Source organism: Triticum aestivum, chromosome 7B, assembly GCF_018294505.1.
Source record: "Triticum aestivum cultivar Chinese Spring chromosome 7B, IWGSC CS RefSeq v2.1, whole genome shotgun sequence".
Taxonomy (NCBI): Eukaryota; Viridiplantae; Streptophyta; class Magnoliopsida; order Poales; family Poaceae; genus Triticum; species Triticum aestivum.
The window spans coordinates 661,194,826-661,213,597 of NC_057813.1; the positions used below are offsets into that span (position 1 = coordinate 661,194,826).

General features: G+C 42.3%; 1 protein-coding gene and 2 long non-coding RNA genes across 4 annotated transcripts; 1 reads left to right on the plus strand and 2 right to left on the minus strand.

Moving 5' to 3' along the window:
* Nucleotides 1–536: 536 nt before the first annotated feature.
* On the minus strand, nt 537–4,619 carry LOC123163103 (uncharacterized). The gene is made up of 3 exons (XR_006481718.1): nt 4,412–4,619; nt 4,080–4,277; nt 537–3,965 (listed from the first exon to the last, which is right to left on the minus strand). It is a non-coding gene; the product is annotated as an uncharacterized lncRNA (long non-coding RNA).
* A 251-nt stretch (nt 4,620–4,870) lies between these two features.
* LOC123163102 (uncharacterized) lies at nt 4,871–6,889 on the plus strand. Its single transcript, XR_006481717.1, has 5 exons — nt 4,871–5,160; nt 5,418–5,748; nt 5,848–5,915; nt 6,055–6,265; nt 6,487–6,889. It is a non-coding gene; the product is annotated as an uncharacterized lncRNA (long non-coding RNA).
* A 4,200-nt stretch (nt 6,890–11,089) lies between these two features.
* On the minus strand, nt 11,090–16,297 carry LOC123161095 (BAG family molecular chaperone regulator 6). 2 transcript variants are annotated; one of them, XM_044578949.1, is made up of 6 exons: nt 16,148–16,297; nt 13,622–15,723; nt 13,209–13,499; nt 12,973–13,113; nt 12,716–12,859; nt 11,090–12,613 (listed from the first exon to the last, which is right to left on the minus strand). In XM_044578949.1, exons 2-6 carry the CDS (start codon nt 15,641–15,643, stop codon nt 11,255–11,257), a joined length of 3,957 nt encoding a protein of 1,318 aa, XP_044434884.1. In that variant the 5' UTR covers nt 15,644–15,723; nt 16,148–16,297; the 3' UTR covers nt 11,090–11,254. The 2 variants fall into 2 exon arrangements, with proteins under 2 accessions (XP_044434884.1, XP_044434885.1); XM_044578950.1 differs by having other exon boundaries at nt 11,091–12,610.
* Nucleotides 16,298–18,772: the final 2,475 nt, after the last annotated feature.

Genomic DNA, 18,772 nt, shown 5'->3' on the forward strand with positions numbered 1-18,772 from the left:
GTTCCATTCTTCTGTTGTACCCCTTTGGCATGCTTTATTTGAGTATTTGTTCCCCTCTTTTTTCCTTGGATAGGTGGATGTGCTAGCTGTAGATGAGTAGATACAAAGGTTGGACCAGAAATTTGATTAAATTAGTGATTTGATGGTATACTTTGACAGTTTATTCTTACTTTTTTGTTCCTGTTCTAATGGGCTGGAAACTTTGTAAGAAATAAGACATGGCTTCATTATTATAAATATTTAGCTGAGGTCATAGGTGCTACACTCTATGAAGGGGGTGCTAGGCAAGCTTGCGCTAGCCACATAGGCTATGAATAGTGCGCGAGGGGGAGTTGGATCCATCTTGGATAACCATCCCTGATGAGCTTTAATACACACTGATGGTGAAAAATCGATGCCATTGTTCAGGCTGTATATAAAGATGTTCCTACTAGGTATTCTGACGTTGATTATCTAAAAGAAAGAGCAATTCTAACACCAACGAACGAAGTAGCTGGAAAAATAAACGAACGTGTTCTATCTTTAGTGCCTACCAGTGAGAGAGAGTACCTAAGCTGTGATACTATAGGGAATTCAGCTGATGCATTTCGTAATCAGGACGCCTTCTATCCTGTCGAACAAACCATCGTTGTAAATATTGCCGTTGGCCCTTTCTGCCTTATCTCCCTCCTTATGACAATCTCTACTCACTGTAAATGCCGCTTGGCCATGCTGTTTAAACTATGTCTTGTCGTTGCTGTTACACTGTGTGCGCCTCCTTATATCTTCTATTTGCTGCTGGGCTTGCTAATCTAAAAGCCCTTCTCCTTCATTGGTTTACCTTTGAAGGCAAACATCACGCTTCTTCCTGTTAATTCCCTGCTGCAGTTCATCATTCTAGGTTCTTTTTCGCCTTCTTCGCATATCGATAAGGATTCACCAGGAAATCAAAGCCAAGAATTGCCAGCTGAATTTAATGTTCAACACAGAGAAGGTCGATTTGTTTTTGTAGAAGGCCTGCTAAAATCCTCTTCCTTTATTTTCTTTCCGGTCTTACCTGTGTGCTTGGTACAAAGAAATACACAGGTTTAACTTATCAGCAGCCAAAAATATATGTTCAAAAGCTTATTATTTACCTTGCTTTGGTCTTGCCTCCGCATACATAGAAAAAATAACAGTTTTTAGTCATATTCACGTCTGTTTTTGCCTAAGCAAAAAGAAAACATAATCAGTTTATATCCCACTATGGCTATCAATTTTTCTATGTTTTCAGCCAATGTTTTATTATTTTTCCCGTTGTTCTTGCTTTTTAGATTATGTTGAGCAACTACTGTATCTGTTGTGCCTGAGATAGCAAAACCTGTTTCATTTCAGCTATTTCTGCATGTAGAAGATTCATGTGCCTCCATTTACCACAGGTTCCTTGCTGCCCTATCATCTTCATCTTCTTATTTGGTTGCTGCTACGCTGACTATGCTGATTTACTGTCTTCTGATCTTCTCACTACTCAATCAAGGTCCTTTCTGAAAAGCTTCGGGACGATATGTGCGCTAAAAAGCTCCAGCTTGTTGTTGACGCTGTTGGACTTGGTAAGCTTGATGAAGCTGAGGTCCATGAGAAAAATATTATGCCATCATCCTATACCGGTGGGCGTCGCTGCATAACTGAAAACTTCCACGCCGCAATGACTATTTCCCATGTCCAAGCCTCGCCTGATATAATCACAGCCTTCACAACCTTCACGTGTAATCCAAAGCGGCCTGAGATGATGGAGAGTCTTGAACCTGGGCAAAAAATAGTCGATAGGGCTGATATTACCATTCGAGTATATCACATGAAACTTCTTGCATACCTATATACAGAAGATCAGGATCGGAAAGATGTTTGGGACTGTAGTTCCTGGTACCATGCCCAGTGCATTTTCTCCTTTCTTCATTTTTCTTACCCATATTTCTTATTTTTCATGTTTTTCATTTACCCTCCTGTTTTCCAGTTCCACACACACGTGTCCTTGTTTGGCAGGAGAAGGATGATGACCGGGTGGTCACACCAACTTTCATAAATTCTTTTGTTTCAACTACCGTTAGTATTTCTATCGGATTTACCGTCCTCTTTATTTTTTCCTCTTGCATGGTTCCCAATGATTAGCTTGACTCTGTCACAGGGATCAGAACTGGCCGGCATTGCTGCTATGCACTTACTAACACCATGGAAACTGGACTTGCTCAGCCACCTAGGCTTAAGAGGTATGACCTCTCTAGGCAATGAAGTGTAGTTCCCTGTTAGCTACCAATCCAGACTGGAAATATATGCATGAATCATAAAACAAAATAGTAATAAGAAACCCTATGCAGTCAATCTTCTGTTCTTATAGCAATTACAGTTTTGATACCTCTGTTTCTTTGTTCATCTTGTTGGGTTTCTGTTTCTCTTGATATAGGATATAGATATGTGATTCTCATGTGATCCTTTTGCTGGAAACTTGCTAATCTTACGGGTGCTGCTACTGGTGTAAAAAATGTTTTATTGAAAGAACTATAGTAGCTAATCCCAGCATTGAAGAAGTGAAGCAGAGGTTGCGCTATATTGGCATGAAGTCAGAGCAGCGCCTGAAGACTACACAAGATAGTTTCTGGTGACTTTCAGTCTATATGTGCTACCTTTTGTTTCGTATCAATTGATCCAGTATCTTTGCCCTTTTGGCGTTGCTCTGAGCACGATATGTATAGCCTTTAGATTTCCATTCGTGTATGATATTGCATGTACACTTTAGACATTATTACTGTCTATGTGCTCAAAAGAAGCTTGTGATCACTTGTTCTATAAATGTAATCAACTGCCCTTCTACTAATATTTTTAAAAGATTATTTATATATGTTTACACTGGTTAGAGAAAATCATGACATTGCCAGCAGCAATTTTTTATTTCCATATGTTTCAATCTGTCTCTAAATATTTTTATGTGTACTCTTTTAATACTTGGCTTGCTCTCGCCCTTTGTGCCATTGGCGCAACGAGTCATCTAGTAATATTAAGCAACTGACTGCATTCAGATTAGAACATTACAATATGTACAGTAACAGATTTATGATCTGTCAGATAGACGACCCTCCTACTCTAAAAGTAGTCAAGTCAAAATATAGTCAAGGGATTGCCTATTAGTTCATCCACATGTAAACAAAGTGAATTCATTAAGAATCTAGCAAAAATACATTGTAACCTCTTTTGCCATGATTCCTGAAGCAACACATATGCATGCTGGGAGATGAGGTCTACCAACACATTGACATTGAACTTATTTCATGCCTAATTCGAAGGAACAAAGACATAGAACAATAAGAATTCTACCCAAAATATATTTAAAAAATCTTTTCTTGATGTGTAATTAATCATAAAATATTAACCCATGAAAGAAACAGGAAGGAATCACAACTTCAATAGTATAAACAATGGAATCACCATAGAAGTGATATCAATAGGAATTTGACTGGGGTTGAAGGGATTTCAAATGGGATACACGTACATAGTAAAATGCTTGGCTAACACAAAAATCCTAGCTTATAACTGATTAATGTAATAATCTTGCAACAGCAAACCAATAATGACAGACAGTAACATTATCTTCCACTTGGAGCAGATTCAACTCTGCTTCATAAAATAAAACTCAGAGCGGGCAACTTCTTGTATGCAGCACTGAAACGTGATCACTAAGATACTCTTCCTGGTTTTTCAAATTGGTTGTTTCAACACACGAAAACTAAAAAGAACATAACTAAATACAAGTGCATAACAAGACTATGAGGATGATGGCATGATGTTACTAAAACTGCAAAGAGTAAGCCATCATTATATTTTGCAACAACCAATTAACTATATTAATTAAATGATACGATTGCAAAAGGAAAAGTGTTAGGAAGATCTACCAATACCTGAACAGTAGTTTCCTCCACAAAAAATTCCTTTACCTCATAGCAGAACGCTTTGACCTGCAATTGGCTCTACCAGTACAAGAGAAAATTCACAGATTGAATGAAATATTTTTCGGGGATGAGTGGAAGACCGAGAGAAACAAAGTTTGCAAAGTTGCATGAAGGTGTTACCTTGGAGGAGGGAATTTGACATCAACGTGTAGAGGAGAGGGTGTCATGACGTGTATATAATCACCCAAACCAAATCCCTTGATGCTGCTCGTTGTAGCGCGTTTGTGCTGGTTGTGCACCTGCGAGAGGTGCCAGATCCACAAGGCTAGTGTCAGAAACATAGGGTCGGGCTGGATGGCAGCGGCGCCAACGTTCCACCTTGAAGGACGGATCTGAGCATTCCAGGTAGACAAAGAACATGCCGTCGAGGAGGCGAAGCGACAGAGATGGTCGGTGCCGCCATCTGGCAAGCTGGGGGTTGCCGATAGAAAACGAGAACGAGGGAGACGCACCACTGCTCGAGGTCGTGGTGGGCGGCGGTGCCTGGAAGGCGACGTCGCGTCCAGCCGCCCGAATCGCCATGACCCTCGCGTCGGGACCGTTCGCGACCTAGTCACCTAGGTCGACCAGCCATGGGAACAGCCGCCAGCCGCCAGGCGAAGGGTGTGAGAGGCGTTTGGTCTTGGGAACAAAACGGTGGCTTCACGAAGGGGATGGTGCTGCAGGCCCATTAGGCCCAATTTAATCTGAGACGCCGAAAAAAGCGACAAGAGCAGCGGCCCATGACAATTAGCAATCCCTAATGGCGAACGAGGCCAGATAAGGAGCGATTTACAGTAAATCTAACGATTGAAAATGCTCAAGATTGATGATCCGATGGCTACGGGCGCTGATGGCCTGAGACGGCAGGAAAAGTGCCGCAGACCCCCGCCACCGCCGACTGGATCCCGGCCGCGCCCCAATCCCTGACGCCGCGGCCGTATTCTCGATATTGCGCCTGGATCCCGCTGCTCCAGGCCATCCACTGTCCCGTCGTCAATGCCTTCTCTCACCAAGCGCCTCCACATCCCTCCTCTACATTCTTGGTGGCGCAAGCCGGCCCCTCGCTTCGGTGCTGGCTCTCTTTGAACGGATCGGATACATGTGCGGTGGTTCCCCCGTGAGCGATCTTGAACTTTGTCGCCTTTTGGAAATGGAATCCAGCAACTAGACGGCAATAATCAAGCAGCAGCTCACCTCCATAGCCTACAGTGGCAGCAAGGTACGTATGCTCATCCCAACCCCGGTGTTTTCTCTGCATTTTATTTATACCTGCAGCGCCTACGATTTATGTCTTGATGCTGAATCTTGGAGACTGAAATACACTGAACTCAGGACAAGTGCTACTTCCTATTCACGGATCTGCAGTGATTGATTCAATCCCCCGTGGATGTGCTTTAGCAAAGAGTTTTAAATAAAAGATTAATACTCACAGATGATCTATTAGTGGATGTGCTTTGACGGTTGCATTGGATACAGGTTTGTTGATCCACTAATAGACGGCAGTACCCACAAATAATGCAAGACCTTGTGAAAGAGATGTTGCCCAGGTTCACTCCTGGTCAAGCTAAAGTGGTCAAGGAACAGAACTAACTAAACAAAGGGACGGAAATTGATGCAACAGACACTGACTAGCTACTCAGTCGATTTGCGGGTCACTTGTGCATGTGAATTTCCTGTCTTAAGCTGCAGGTTTTACATCAATGTCAATTTGCGGGTTACTTGCGGGTTACTTGCGGGTTACTTGCGCAGGTTTTACATATATAAACACTTTGCAGTTGAGCGAAATGGCAAACCGATTGGACCAAGGGTATGAAGCTCGTTGCGGAAACCTTTCTCAGCTTTACTTGCTCCGACCATAAGTTCAAAATTAACACGATAAATCTTTTTGGTGCGTGAATTCTTACAGGTGAATTCTAAATGGCTTTATATCGTCCTGAGGGGGATGTATTGATGTGTGCACTACATTAGTCAGAGGTATGGAAACCCAGCTATTGTCATAACTGAAAACGGTACTGGAGCTCCATATCTCTTTGTTTTGTTTCATGCCTCTGAATCATCTTGTCATGCGTATATACTAATGTTGTCGTCATGTTGCCCGGAATGGATTAACCAGGGAACCTCACCCGCAAACACTACTTGCGGGATGCCACAAGGGTTCGGTACTACCGGAGTTACCTCAGCGAGCTGAAGAAAGCCATGAATGGTGGCACCAATGTTCTTGGCTACTTTGCATGGTCTCTCCTGTACAACTTCGACTAGAACGGCACCCCTCACATTCCTCTATATTACCTCTCCCAAAAATAACCTCCAATGTTAGGTCGCTGGTGAGCTCTCTATACACCTCTTCAGTTCTCAGATTCCTGAATATTCATATGGTTTGATTTGAAACCTCTGCTATCATTGCTTGCTGCATGTCTTTGTTTCGTTATGTGTAATGTTAGTTGCAATAACTTATGAATCACATGGCAAGTCAATGGTTTATTACAATTTTCTCTTTTGAAAACAAGATTATTTGCGTGAAATGAGGTTGCTTCTGTGCTTGCAGGACTTGAGCGAAAAGGTTAAATTACCTCTTTCCACGTGAGATGACACGAAATCACAAATGAAGATAAGTACAATGCATGCAATGCACTTATATCTTTGAGAATTCTGAAACGGCAAGGAGTCTATTAGTCTGTACAATGCTTAGTAGCTTATTAGTTTATATGTATTGAAGCTAATGGGTGTCACCAATTCAAGGGGGGCTGAACTTTGATCATGTTGCTGTTAGATAATGTTTCCAGACCATATGCCAGCTCAAGGATGCCTGTTTCAGAGAATGTGAAAACATCCACTTGTTCAGTTCCATTGAGCTTGAAACAACCACAATGGTTTTATTTTCTTGTTTCGGTTGTAGCTTCAATCTCTGTGGTTTTATTAATGAAAGTGAGGAGGAATCTGTTACAAAAGTACTGGAACTAGCATCTACGACATCATATTCACATGATAATAATGTCGATTAGCATGGAATGTGTGCATGCTATGTTAGTTGTCCTTGAGTTCGCAACATTTTTCTTTGTATAGTGGAATTGGCCCTCCAACTAGAAGGCTCAGGACCAATACATGTTAAGCCATGGAAACACAATAATCGTGTTGTGTTTTTCCTGCTTGTGCTCTGCAGTTTATTCATTGTGTTTCTGATGTATTTGATGTGTTTGGCTGCTAGCCTGCCATAACTCAGCGATGCACAGTCTTCCTTGTTGGTTTCCAGATGAGCTTTGTAATTAGTTCCCAATAGGCCGCCTTTTCTTTGTATACATGACTATCAAAGTGAAACTTGATTTCCATCAAAGTGTTAGTGAGCTTTCTTTTTGCAAGTTGATTTCCTTAACACTAAAGGAGAACGTGAACTAGAGTTGCAAAGAAAGACACCAAGGACACAATTTGTTGTTTGCATTAAAAATTCAACAAAATATTATATCCATCGTCTAGACCCTTTTCTATGGAAACTCCTATCATTTCATCGCAAACATAGACGGGCGCCGCAACGCGCGCCAATCATGATCTAGTGGTGCATGCATGGATGTCCTTAAATAGCATGAGCTCCAGCAAGTGGTCGTTATGACAATGATGATTGATGCACGAAAGTAGAGTAACAGTGTTCCCTAGATCACTGCTCACCTTTTGCAAGTGCGATCGATGCATGGCAGAAGATAATGAATTAATTAATCGAGGGAGCACATTTTTCTCCTCCGTCCCAAAATTCTTGTCTTAGATTTGTCTAGATACGGATGTATCTAATACTAAAATGTGACTTGATACATCCGTATTTAGACAAATGTAAGACACGAATTTTGGGACGGAGGGAGTACTAAAAAAAAGATGTTTCTGAACTGGGCGACAACGTGACGCTGCAAAACGATTTTTTTTATGGTGAAAAGAGTTTTATTCCATAGATATAGAGCTACAGTCGAGAGGCAAACAATTCTCGATACATGGTGGTCCTTAGTAGGAGTACTAGATTAACCAAACAAATACTGTGGCTAAATAAGAAACTTCCGTTAAAAAACTAAATAAGAAACTAGGGAATTTATAATAAAATAAAATAAAATAACTACAATCGTTTGTTTCGTCTGGTGGGTGTTATTAGCCGCCAGAACCTTTTCAATGCATTAGCTAGCCTGAACTATTTCAAACCCCGGGATACACCGACATACAATGGTACGTCGTGGTACAGCTCTTTTTGGATCTTTTTTTCTTTGAGAATCACTGATGGGGGTGGGGGAGTTCTCCTTAGGCTTTGATCCAATTTATAAAAAAACCGGATCAAAAACCTTAACAAATTAACCCCGTTTTCTAGATAACTGGGTCGAAAGCATACAAATATCAAAGTTAAAGAAGAAGAGAAGAAATGGACGCCCAAGAGAAGGCACGACCTAGCAACAGACATATGATCATCACCACGAGAGGCACATATAGACGAGGGGTGTTGTCGAAGGACACACACAATGCAGGGCATGGACGAGTGAAAGCCAAGCAAACTACTCGTGCTGCAGCAGAATCATTTGTTTATTCCCATTTAGATATGAAATTAATTCACACTAAAATATAAAATCGATATAAATCAGAAACATATCTGACATCTTACAATATCAAACATGCCAATTAATTCACACTAAAGAGACCTGCTAGTACCTAAACGTGTTTTAGTATAGGTCCGACAGCGGTTCCTCGTATCGCCCCAAAGCCCGTGTTGCAAATACTTTGTACGCCAGCGGTGGTTGTCAGAACCACCTCGAATGCTCAGAGCACCATAGGTGGTTTCTTATGATTAACTGCTTCTAATGCTCACTGTCACAGAGGCGTTTCGTTAGGAAACGCCTCCATTCTTATCTTCAAGGCTGTCAAATTCCTTCAATTTAGTACCATGCTTGCTACTAAATAAACATAAAACAACATACTTTTGAACCTTAGACTGCCTCTAAGTTCCATAAAACATCACACAATTCACATACAATGCCACTTAAAACATCACGCAAGTTCAATAAGACACAAACAAGAGTTAAACATAGTGTTAAACACCACACAAATTTCAACTTAAACATAGTCCTAGGGTTCAAACAACAGAACAACAGCCGCAACACCACTGCCTCTGGCATCTCTAGCACCCATAGCACCATGTCGATCGACCGATATGGCATGACAAGACAACGGCCGATCTGATGGCGCTTGCATGGATGCCCATAAATAGCATGAGCAGCTAGCAAGTGGTCGTGCCATTAATGGCAAAAGGCGTTGAGGTGACCTGGCTGGCCAAAAGCCTAATGAAGCTGTCGGTTTGCGCCGAAGAAGATAAGAGCAAAGTACATGCATGCTGATAGTGGCATCGGTTGGTACATAAAGGATGGCCACAAATAAAGGTAGAATTAGTGCTCGAGCACTGCTCAATGTTTGCAACTTTTGCCCAAAATAAAGAATTAGTTAAGCTATACACATAGGTTAAACAAACAACACATAGTAAGTGAATAGAAAACCAGGGAATTTATGCCCAAAATATCAACTTCACATAGTACGTGTTGTCTTAGGTGAACTATGGTGGGTATTTGCCGGTAACCATTTCAATTAAATCAAAGAATCAGAATACGGAGACTTATAATGGGAGCACAATCACACGTAGAACCACAATAAAAGAAGGGTTGGTGTGCTCACCCCACGACATTTGTGTGTCATCGCCATAGTCACAAGGGAACGGCCGGCCGAGACGACACCACAATACCTCTTCTAGTCTCGATCTAATCTAAAGGCCAATAGCAATCGAGTCCACACACGACATTGATATGTCATTGCGTGAATGAAAGACATACATAATGTACCGAGACTACACCCCAAAACACCCCACCCACAAGACTTCATCTGGTATTGATCTAGTTTGAATACATGAAAATCTTTGAAATTCATGAACATTTTTCAAAATTCAAAACCATTTTCAAAATTCACGTTTTAAAAAAAAGAACAATCTTCAAATCCATGAATTATTTTTTTGAAATTTTGGGATATTTTTTTGAAATTTGGGAACGCTTGCTTTAAAACTCCTGAACACTTTTAAATTCATGAAGCTTTTTATGAATTTGCAAATATTTTTAAATTTAAGAATGTGTTTAGAAAACCGTCAAAATAAAAAAAACAGCCAAAAAAATACGTTAGTCCTATAGTTTTTTCCGTTTAGAATGTTTTTAGGGGAATTTTTGTTCTGTTACGAGAAACAGCCAAGCTTAACTCATCAATATTTAACAAAATTGCCATACTGAAATCATTTGTTGTCAGCTAGTCCTGTAGGTGTAAGGCGCAACTGTGTCTCGCTGGTAGCGAAACGTAGGGTACACTCAGTTAGCCACGTCTGTAAATGGCCCGGCCCAGCCCATGGGAGGCCACAGGCCACTACCTTGTTTTTTTTCTTCTCTTTTTTGAACATTTTTATTTTTATTTATTTTATTTTATGTTTATAATTCCAAATATTCTATATATATATATTAAAATTATATTTACATATGTTTTTTAAAAAGTAAAACAAGGATTTGAAAAATGTTAAATGTGAAATTTTCTGAATACATGTTTAATATTTTATCCATAAATATTTCAGATTTTTAACTGATTGATTAACAATTTTGACATACAAGATTAACATTTTTTAATACATGGTCAACATTTTTTTTATATGCACATTTAGCATTATGCTTGATTACCATGTTTCGAGTACTTTTTTAACATTTTCTATAATGCTTGATCAACATTTTTAAATGCATTCTAGTTTCCATGTATTCTAGTTTCTTGGTTTTGCGAACCATCCAGAATGTTCACGTCATGTTCAGGTTCAGTTTTTTTTTTCAAGATTTTTCTTATTTTTCAAAAATGGGCAGAGAATTTAAAACAATGTTTGGCTTTGTAAAACAAATGTTCATCTTTTGAGAAAATGTTTGCTTTTCAAGATTGCTCACATTTTCCAAAAAAGTGTTCATGTTTTGAAAGAATGTTCAGAAATTCAAAAAATGTGTGGATATTCAGAAGGTATTTGCGTTATTCAAAAATTTTGAAACCACAGACCAACCCGCGGTGCATGATTCCAAACTCGAGGCGAGGCGAAGAGAGAAACGGGTTGAAAACTGAAAAACTGGAGGACCAACGCCAACAGTCGTCTCGTCACTTCTGTGCAGTCGGCAAACCGAAAACCATATTGCGTCCAACTGTATATACAATGTTCCCCTCCACGTTGCTGATTGCAGCATATATGGACACATACATACATACATACATACATACGTACATAGACTTAACCATCAAGCGTGGTCATTCTTCAGTGGACGTTGCTGCACCCTCACCTTGGGCCTCCTCCTCCTCTTGTGCACCGCGAGCTTCCTCTCCAGCGACCTCACCTTGTCGCTCAGCTCCGCGATGACCCCCATCTGGTCGTCGCCGGAGGCGAGGAGCTTCTGCAGCATCTCCTTCAGCTTCTGGTTCTCGTCGTCCAAGCCCTTGTTCTTCTCATCGTCGCCGCCCTCGGCCGCTTCTTCTACCTCTGGAGGTGCTCCTTCAGCACCTTCTTCCGGCTTGCCCGCTTCTGGTACAGGCGCTGCAGAATTCGCTCCTGTTGCTAGAGTTTCGGCAGGCACGGTGGCATCGCCCTCGGTTGATTCAGAAACATCTGCTTTACCTCCATCATCATCCTGCTCCTTTTGCTCACCACCATGGCTCTCCGAAGACACCTTGGAGTCAGGATTGGCGTACACCGTGGCACCGCCGTCTTCACATGATGCTCCGTCGCTTGTACTTTCAGGCAGGGCAGGTTCAGCACTCGTTTTACTCGGACATCCTGCATCGTTCAGTGTGTTTTCCATGGTCTCGACTCTGCTTTCCAGTGGTACAGTTTCAGGCTCCACTCCAACTGCATCATCCAGAGTATTTTCAGTGGTCTTGCCTTGGACTTCCAGTGGTACAGCTTCAGGCTCCTCTCCAATTACAGCATTCAGAGTATTTTCCATGGTTTTGTCTCTGCTCTCCGCCTCCTCTCCAGTGGCACCATTTAGAGTATTTTCAGTGGTCTTGTCATCGATTCCCAATGGTACAGCTTCAGTCTCCTCTACAATGGCATCGACTCTGCTTTCCGATGCTATGGCTTCAGGCTCCTCTCCAATTTCATCATCATTCATAGTATTTTCCATGGCAGAGCCACCTTCATTTTGCTGCTCCACAAGTGCTGAATCGTCCATGTGAGAAACCTCACATTGTCTTGTCGCTTCTGGTCCTACCAAACCAAGTTTTTCTTGCTTTGTGGTCTCTGCATTTGCACCGGGAACGTAGGCCATGTTAGCGGCATCGCCAACAGGACGCGTTGGCGTTCCATTTGGTTCTTTGTCTGAATCAACCATGGTCTCTGCAACTTCTTTCTTCAAGTCGGCATCAACGGACTCTTCTTGTTGGTCTGCTGGAGTGATGATTACTATGGAGTCATCTGCCAGGGCTGGATCATTTTCATGTGGATCTGCAGCTTTTGAAGACACAGAAGAATCCTCCAGATGAAGGGATGGAGCACCTGGTTCTTTGAACTGATCTTCAGCAGGGGCAGCATCATGTTTCAGCCACGAGATACCAACGGGAGCAGATTCCTGCACCTGACCTCCTTCTGCCGAACCGTCCTGCTTCATCGATCATACACAATATTTAATATTTTCGCTACAAAATTCCATATTGAAAATATTGGTATTAAACCCATCTCCAAAATAAATAAATTCGAAACTCACATTGGCAGCATCAACTGCACTGTCCATACATGCTTTAGTCATTGCAGTTTTACCATCCTCAGTTGTAAAAGAAACGCCTTGATCTGATTCTTCAGGGTGGCAGTTTTGCTCCGCAGATCCTTCACTCTTCGCTGCGGCTTTCACCTGCTCACATTAACACTGTTAACATCCAATCCATGAACTAAAAAAATTATCTTATTAACCAATGAGCAAAATAGTATATGCCGATCAACAACATAAACATAAATACAGCTTACTTCTTCAGTACATTCTTCCCTCAATATGTCTGGCTCTTCCATTTCGTGCTTCTTCTCAGTGACAAGTCCCGACAAAGCTGCATCATGCATCACATCTGTCGGTGGTACTCTTTGACATTCACCAGCTGCTGCAGCTTTCCCCTACCGGACATGATGCGCGTCAGATATACCACTTCAAAACACAGGGGTTTTGCAATATTAGAATGGCAAGCAATTGAAAACATAGGTTAACTTACTTCCTCTTGAGCTTCTTCTTTTGTAGTACTTGGTTCTTCCATTTGATGCTTCTGTTCAGTAGAATCTCCATCTTGACTCAACTTCAAGGCAACTTCCGATGAAACTTCATCGTGCACAGGCTCGTTGGAGTTAACTGAAGAAGGCAATTGTTCTCCATCCACTCCTGTGGGACTTGCTTCCTCACTCTTAGCTGTCGAGCTTCTCTTGCACAAAGAATCGAGCTTCTCTTGCAAACAAACTAGCTGTCGAGCGACAGACTTCCTAGCCTCCCTCACAGCTGGATGCAAGTTCTGCACAAGTATATGAAGAGTCAAAACAAACACCGTCCAACGACCAAGTACCTAGCCAGCGTGCAATTTTTCCGCACACGAGAAAATGAATCAAATCAAATTAAAATGAAAAGATGCAATACCTGAATGGTGTCAAGGTTCAGAAGTAAACTCATGATGGTCTCATTCATAGCGATGTGCTCTTTCTCTGTCGGCTGCTTTGAAGAAGCTTCAAGGGCTTGCAGCTGCTTTTCCACATCTTGCATCTGTTTATGTACATTCTTGATCTTCCGTAGTTTCTCCAAAGGCTGCCATCTTCGTACATGGTACCCTCTGTATGCAGACTGAATACGAACAGCGGCATCTGGTTCTGATAACTTTATTTCACAGGCATCTGGTTCTGATAACTTTATTTCACAGGCTAAATTTGGAGCTTCACCTCCGATCTTCAACTCATCCTCCTTTCTGTTTTTGTCACACTCCTGCAAGCTACTTGCACTGACACTTTCTTCTTGTGCTTCAGCACTGACGGTAGGTTGCGCCTTCTGATCAGTCACAGTTGTGGAAACTTGTTCCTCTTGCGCGTGCTTCACTGAAGCATCTACCATTGTTACATTCCTAGGCCCTGTACTTTTGGCAACATCATCAGATGATTTCTCTTTAATCGACATCTTACCCTCTTTCTGATGTTCTGATTGCTTTGTCTCCTGGTTCTTGCCTTGGGCCTCTTTAACATCCTTGTCTTTTTCAGATACCTTCCTCGTTGCTGGGTTGGATGACCTTGAAGATGTGTTTCCTGATTTCTTCTTTGGCAAAGGATCCACTCGCAAGCATACTGGGGGTAGTTTTGAAGGCTTAGCCTTTGATGCTTCAACATTGTTGCTTTTCTTACTTTCTCCCTCCTTCTGAACCATGATGGCCTTCTTTTCCTCTTTGTTTCCAGCCATGGAGGATTTCTTCTCATCACTCTCTTTCTGAGGCATAACCGGGATGGTCCTGCAGGTACGAACCTTCTTCTCAACATCCTGCTTCTCCGGCACAACGGAAATAGTAGCAGGTTCATTCCCACTCTTTGGTTTCTCCGGCACAACTGAAATAGCATGTTCATTCCCAATGTTTGGTTTCTTCGGCACAACTGGGATGGTCTTACAGTTTCCATCCACTGTCATGTCATGCCGATGCTCAGTGCCTGCAGGCTGGTTCTCCGCTGATGGTCTTCCATTTTGTTCTCCAGAGCCATCCCTAGCATCAGGCTTCTGATCATGACTATCATTTCCAAACCATGACAAGGGAATGATCTTGATCTTAGGCGAAGGTGGATCTTCTTGCGTGCTCTTTGGACTCTGCTCGATCTCCTTCAGCTCTTTTTTAGCTTCTGGTTTGGTCTCAACGCCATATCCTGGTGGCATCCAAACCATTGGCCACTGAAGTTGTTTCGCCTTCTGACTGTCATCGGCTGGCTTGACATCCTCTGCCCTCTCTCCACTCTGAGGAAACCACTTGCTGAAGAGCTGAGGTGGAAACTCTAAGCTTCTTCCATCATTAGCCTTGTTGTCTTTCATGTCACCGGACGGTAGCCACATCACCGGGTACTGGTAGTTTGGGTTGCGAATTATTCTGGAATTGTCTGCATCCTTCTGTTTACTGTCATCCTTCACTTCAGGCACATGTTCTTCGATTTTCACGTTGCTCTTCTGCCCTCCATCTCCATGGCACACATGGTTCGGACACCCACAGCAATGGCTCTTGAACTTGTCATAACCACTATATGGTGTTTGATCGACAGGATGACATGGTGGGAGTGGGCCAAAGTATGATGGCGAGTAGGGGTTCAGATGATGATGCGGTGGAAATGGACCATGGTAGTATAGAGGAGGTGGTGGTGGAAGTTCTTGGGGCAATGGGGGTCTGAAACTGTAGTAACCAGGAGGGTATGTGTGGCTGCAGCAGCTATGGGAGTGGGACTCTGGAAGGCCTGAGTGATTCATGGTACCACTGTACGGCCAAGGGCCATATGGATATGGTGGCCGACATGGCGAGCAGTCCGGTTCAGGCATGTGCTGGTGCCCAGCTTCCCAGCCAGGAGGGGGGTGATATGGATAGGGAGAATGATGCCTGTAGTATGAGGAGTATGGATCCATGTAGTGATTTGTTGTTGGATACATGATTTACTAGCCTTTATATATACTGGCAGGATAAATGGCTGGGTCTGTCAACCAGATTATGCTCTTGTGATGTCTGCAAGCTGCAAGAAAGAAGAAGAAATACAGATAAGTGTCATGGTCTCCATACAGGGTCCATGTTTTTATACAATATAAAGATCACTGAAACTGCATAGGAAAAAGCAGAACACCCGTCCGCTGAGTGACATGGTAGGTTGGATGAAACATGAAAGGATTTGACACATTGTAAACAACGGGGGACAGTGCATAGATTGTTCCCCAAACAAACAAGAATTGCGCAATGCAAGAGTTTGCAATAGGGACAGGGCCTTTGATTTATCAGTAAATTAGTCACAATATATGCAGGTAGGTGAGAGGCAATGGCGAGAAGGATTCACAAGGCTAGCTAGCTAATCTGATATACTTATGGTAACAGCCTGACGCAGCATTTCATTCAGAGATTATATAAAATGGGGAGGAGGTGAAGAGAAGCAGGGGGGTGTTTACAGTTGTGGGGATCCGATCCGATCTGATCTGGTCTGATCCGAGGAACCACCACCGGCCCGGGACAAATCAATGGTGTGTGCGGGCTAATATGCAGCTGCCGGCGGGCGATGCGCGAGCGCTCTGATTCTCCTCCTTCTTCTTCTTCCTCTGTTGTCTGTAGTCTGTTGCGTCGGTACGGAGGCGGGCGGGTATTTATGCGGGTGCGCGGAGCGGAAGCCGGGGGAGCATTCGGGAGATTTCTCGACCCGACAGGGGTCATTCGCATTTCTTCTGGGCGTTTCCACCAGCCTCTTTCTTTCCCTTTTTTTTTCTGCGGTTGTCTTTCTTTCTTTTCTTGTCTACGCGTCCCCGACGAGACCCCCCGATTGCCCGTGGGCCCAGCCACCGAATCTTATTATGATCTTAACTGGATAGACAGACAATTGCAATATTTTAGTACAATGGTAATGTGATTTACATTGGTCCATACAAATCTTAGCAAGTTTTTATACGCAATCATCATGATTTCGTACCAGCTCAAACAATTGCGTGGTATAAGAACTTATTGACTTTTTTGAAAAAAAAACGAACTTATTGTCTTATCAAATACTCCCTCCGTTCGGAATTACTTGTCTCGAAAATGGATGTATCTAGAACTAAAATACATCTAGATACATCCATTTCTACAACAAGTAATTCCGAACGGAGGGAGTAAAATGTTATTCTATTTTGATAACTAAATGAGATCATGGAACAATTAAGTTGGTTTTAGGAAAATCGGCGGGAAGAAAAAATCAACGATGAAAGAAAAAAATGGAAACGAACGTGAGGTTAGACGAAGAAAAGGTGAAACCGGAACCTTACGTTCTTTTTTCTTTGGGACACAGTACAGATGCAGATGGTCATACATACACACATACACTCATTGCTACTAGTAAATTGTACATGCTCTGCACGTCATTTGAATATGTGTAGACATTTCAATTCATGGATACAAGGCTTGCTCCCTTCAAACATGGTATCTTCGCATGTAAAGCTTCATCGAGTTCATTATTGTAGCCGTACTTATTATTAATATCTCACACTAAGCTTACTTTGAAACTTCTTAAAAACTTTTAACTTCTCCCTGACGCGATTAGTGTGCGCGTTACGGACGCTTAGCCAGTGCGTGTACCTTGACCAGTTACATGCATGAATGAATAACTTTAGGCAACACTAGTAGAAACACAGGGCATTTGTCTCGGTTCGTAAGGGCCTTTAGTCCCGGTTCTTGAACCGGGACTAATAGGTCGTTACTAATGCCTTCCCTCTTTAGTCCTGGTTCTTACACGAACCGGGACAGATGGGCATCCACGTGGCCGCTGCGGGCAGCCCAGACAGGGGGGCCTTTGGTCCCGGTTGGTGACATAAACCGGGATCAAAAGACATTCACGCGTCAGAAGCTGGCTGCAGCTGAGGTTTTTTTTTTTTTTTGAAAGTGGCTGGTTTAGGGGTTTTGGGGGTTAATTTAGGTTGTTATTAGCTAGCTAATAGAGAGAAGTGTCCTCTTTTATCTTCGTGCTTGGTTTACCAACGCTACTGCTATGTTCATTTCACCCGCTGATATATAATAACTCTTCATGCTCGCATCATACATCATCATATATAATAACAAGTCCTACTAATCATGCATCATCATACAAGTTCTACTAAAATCTGCACTATAAACACCGTTCTGCTTCCCTTTGCGCGCACCTTCATCTCCATGCTTGTTTCATCACATAATGTCAAAAGGCCCCCGGAAATCGGCAACGATGATAAAGAGGTAGCTATATATGTTCTCTCAATTTTCAAATTCCGTGGTTGATTGTCGTGTTGACTTGAATATCATTAATTTTCCTTTGTTTCATCGCCATGTCAAGAAGTTTCACAGGGCCAAGGAGTTCAATTTGGAAAGTGCAGCAAGAAGGGCTGCGCTGTCATAGCCAAGACGACGAATATCCAACTCCATCGGTTCTATTGTCATACCATGGATTGAGCAAATGAAGCCACTGTTTGGGATGTGCTTCTGTATGTAGTGAGTGCTACTATGTTTCAGTGTTTTTCCCATGAGCCGTGTGTGTAGTGTGCTCTTTGGAGAACCGTTCTAGTGTGCTCTTTGGAGAACATTGTAGGAAAATCTCGTGAATGGACTTTCATAATGAATGGAATGGTTATGGTGTCCTTTTTCCTAAGGTTGATTCCGTCCAAGGCTGTTTATACAACACAACTTAGCACAGATGTCCTTTGCATTCAGAATACAAGCGATAGTGGCCAACTTAACAGTTAGCACCGCCTGCTAGGCACTCAATAACTCTACACTAGTCATCAACCCGCGCAGCTGCATGGGCTAAAAATAAAGTATATACACAATTTAAAATTTCATATTGTTAATAAGAGTTACCTGAAAAGACAAAATGCACTTTAGGGAAATATTGGTTCAAAATACTTGTTCAAGCCTTCTATGTAATAGCTATGTCACATCCTATGAATTAAGCTTTACTATGCGTACACGTTTTTATTATTCTTGTGTGCATGAATTTCTTTGTGAGTAAAATTAGGCTTTGTAGCCACTCTCTATTACAAAAAAAGTGATGTTTGATAGGCACGCCTCTTCTGCCCTTTAGT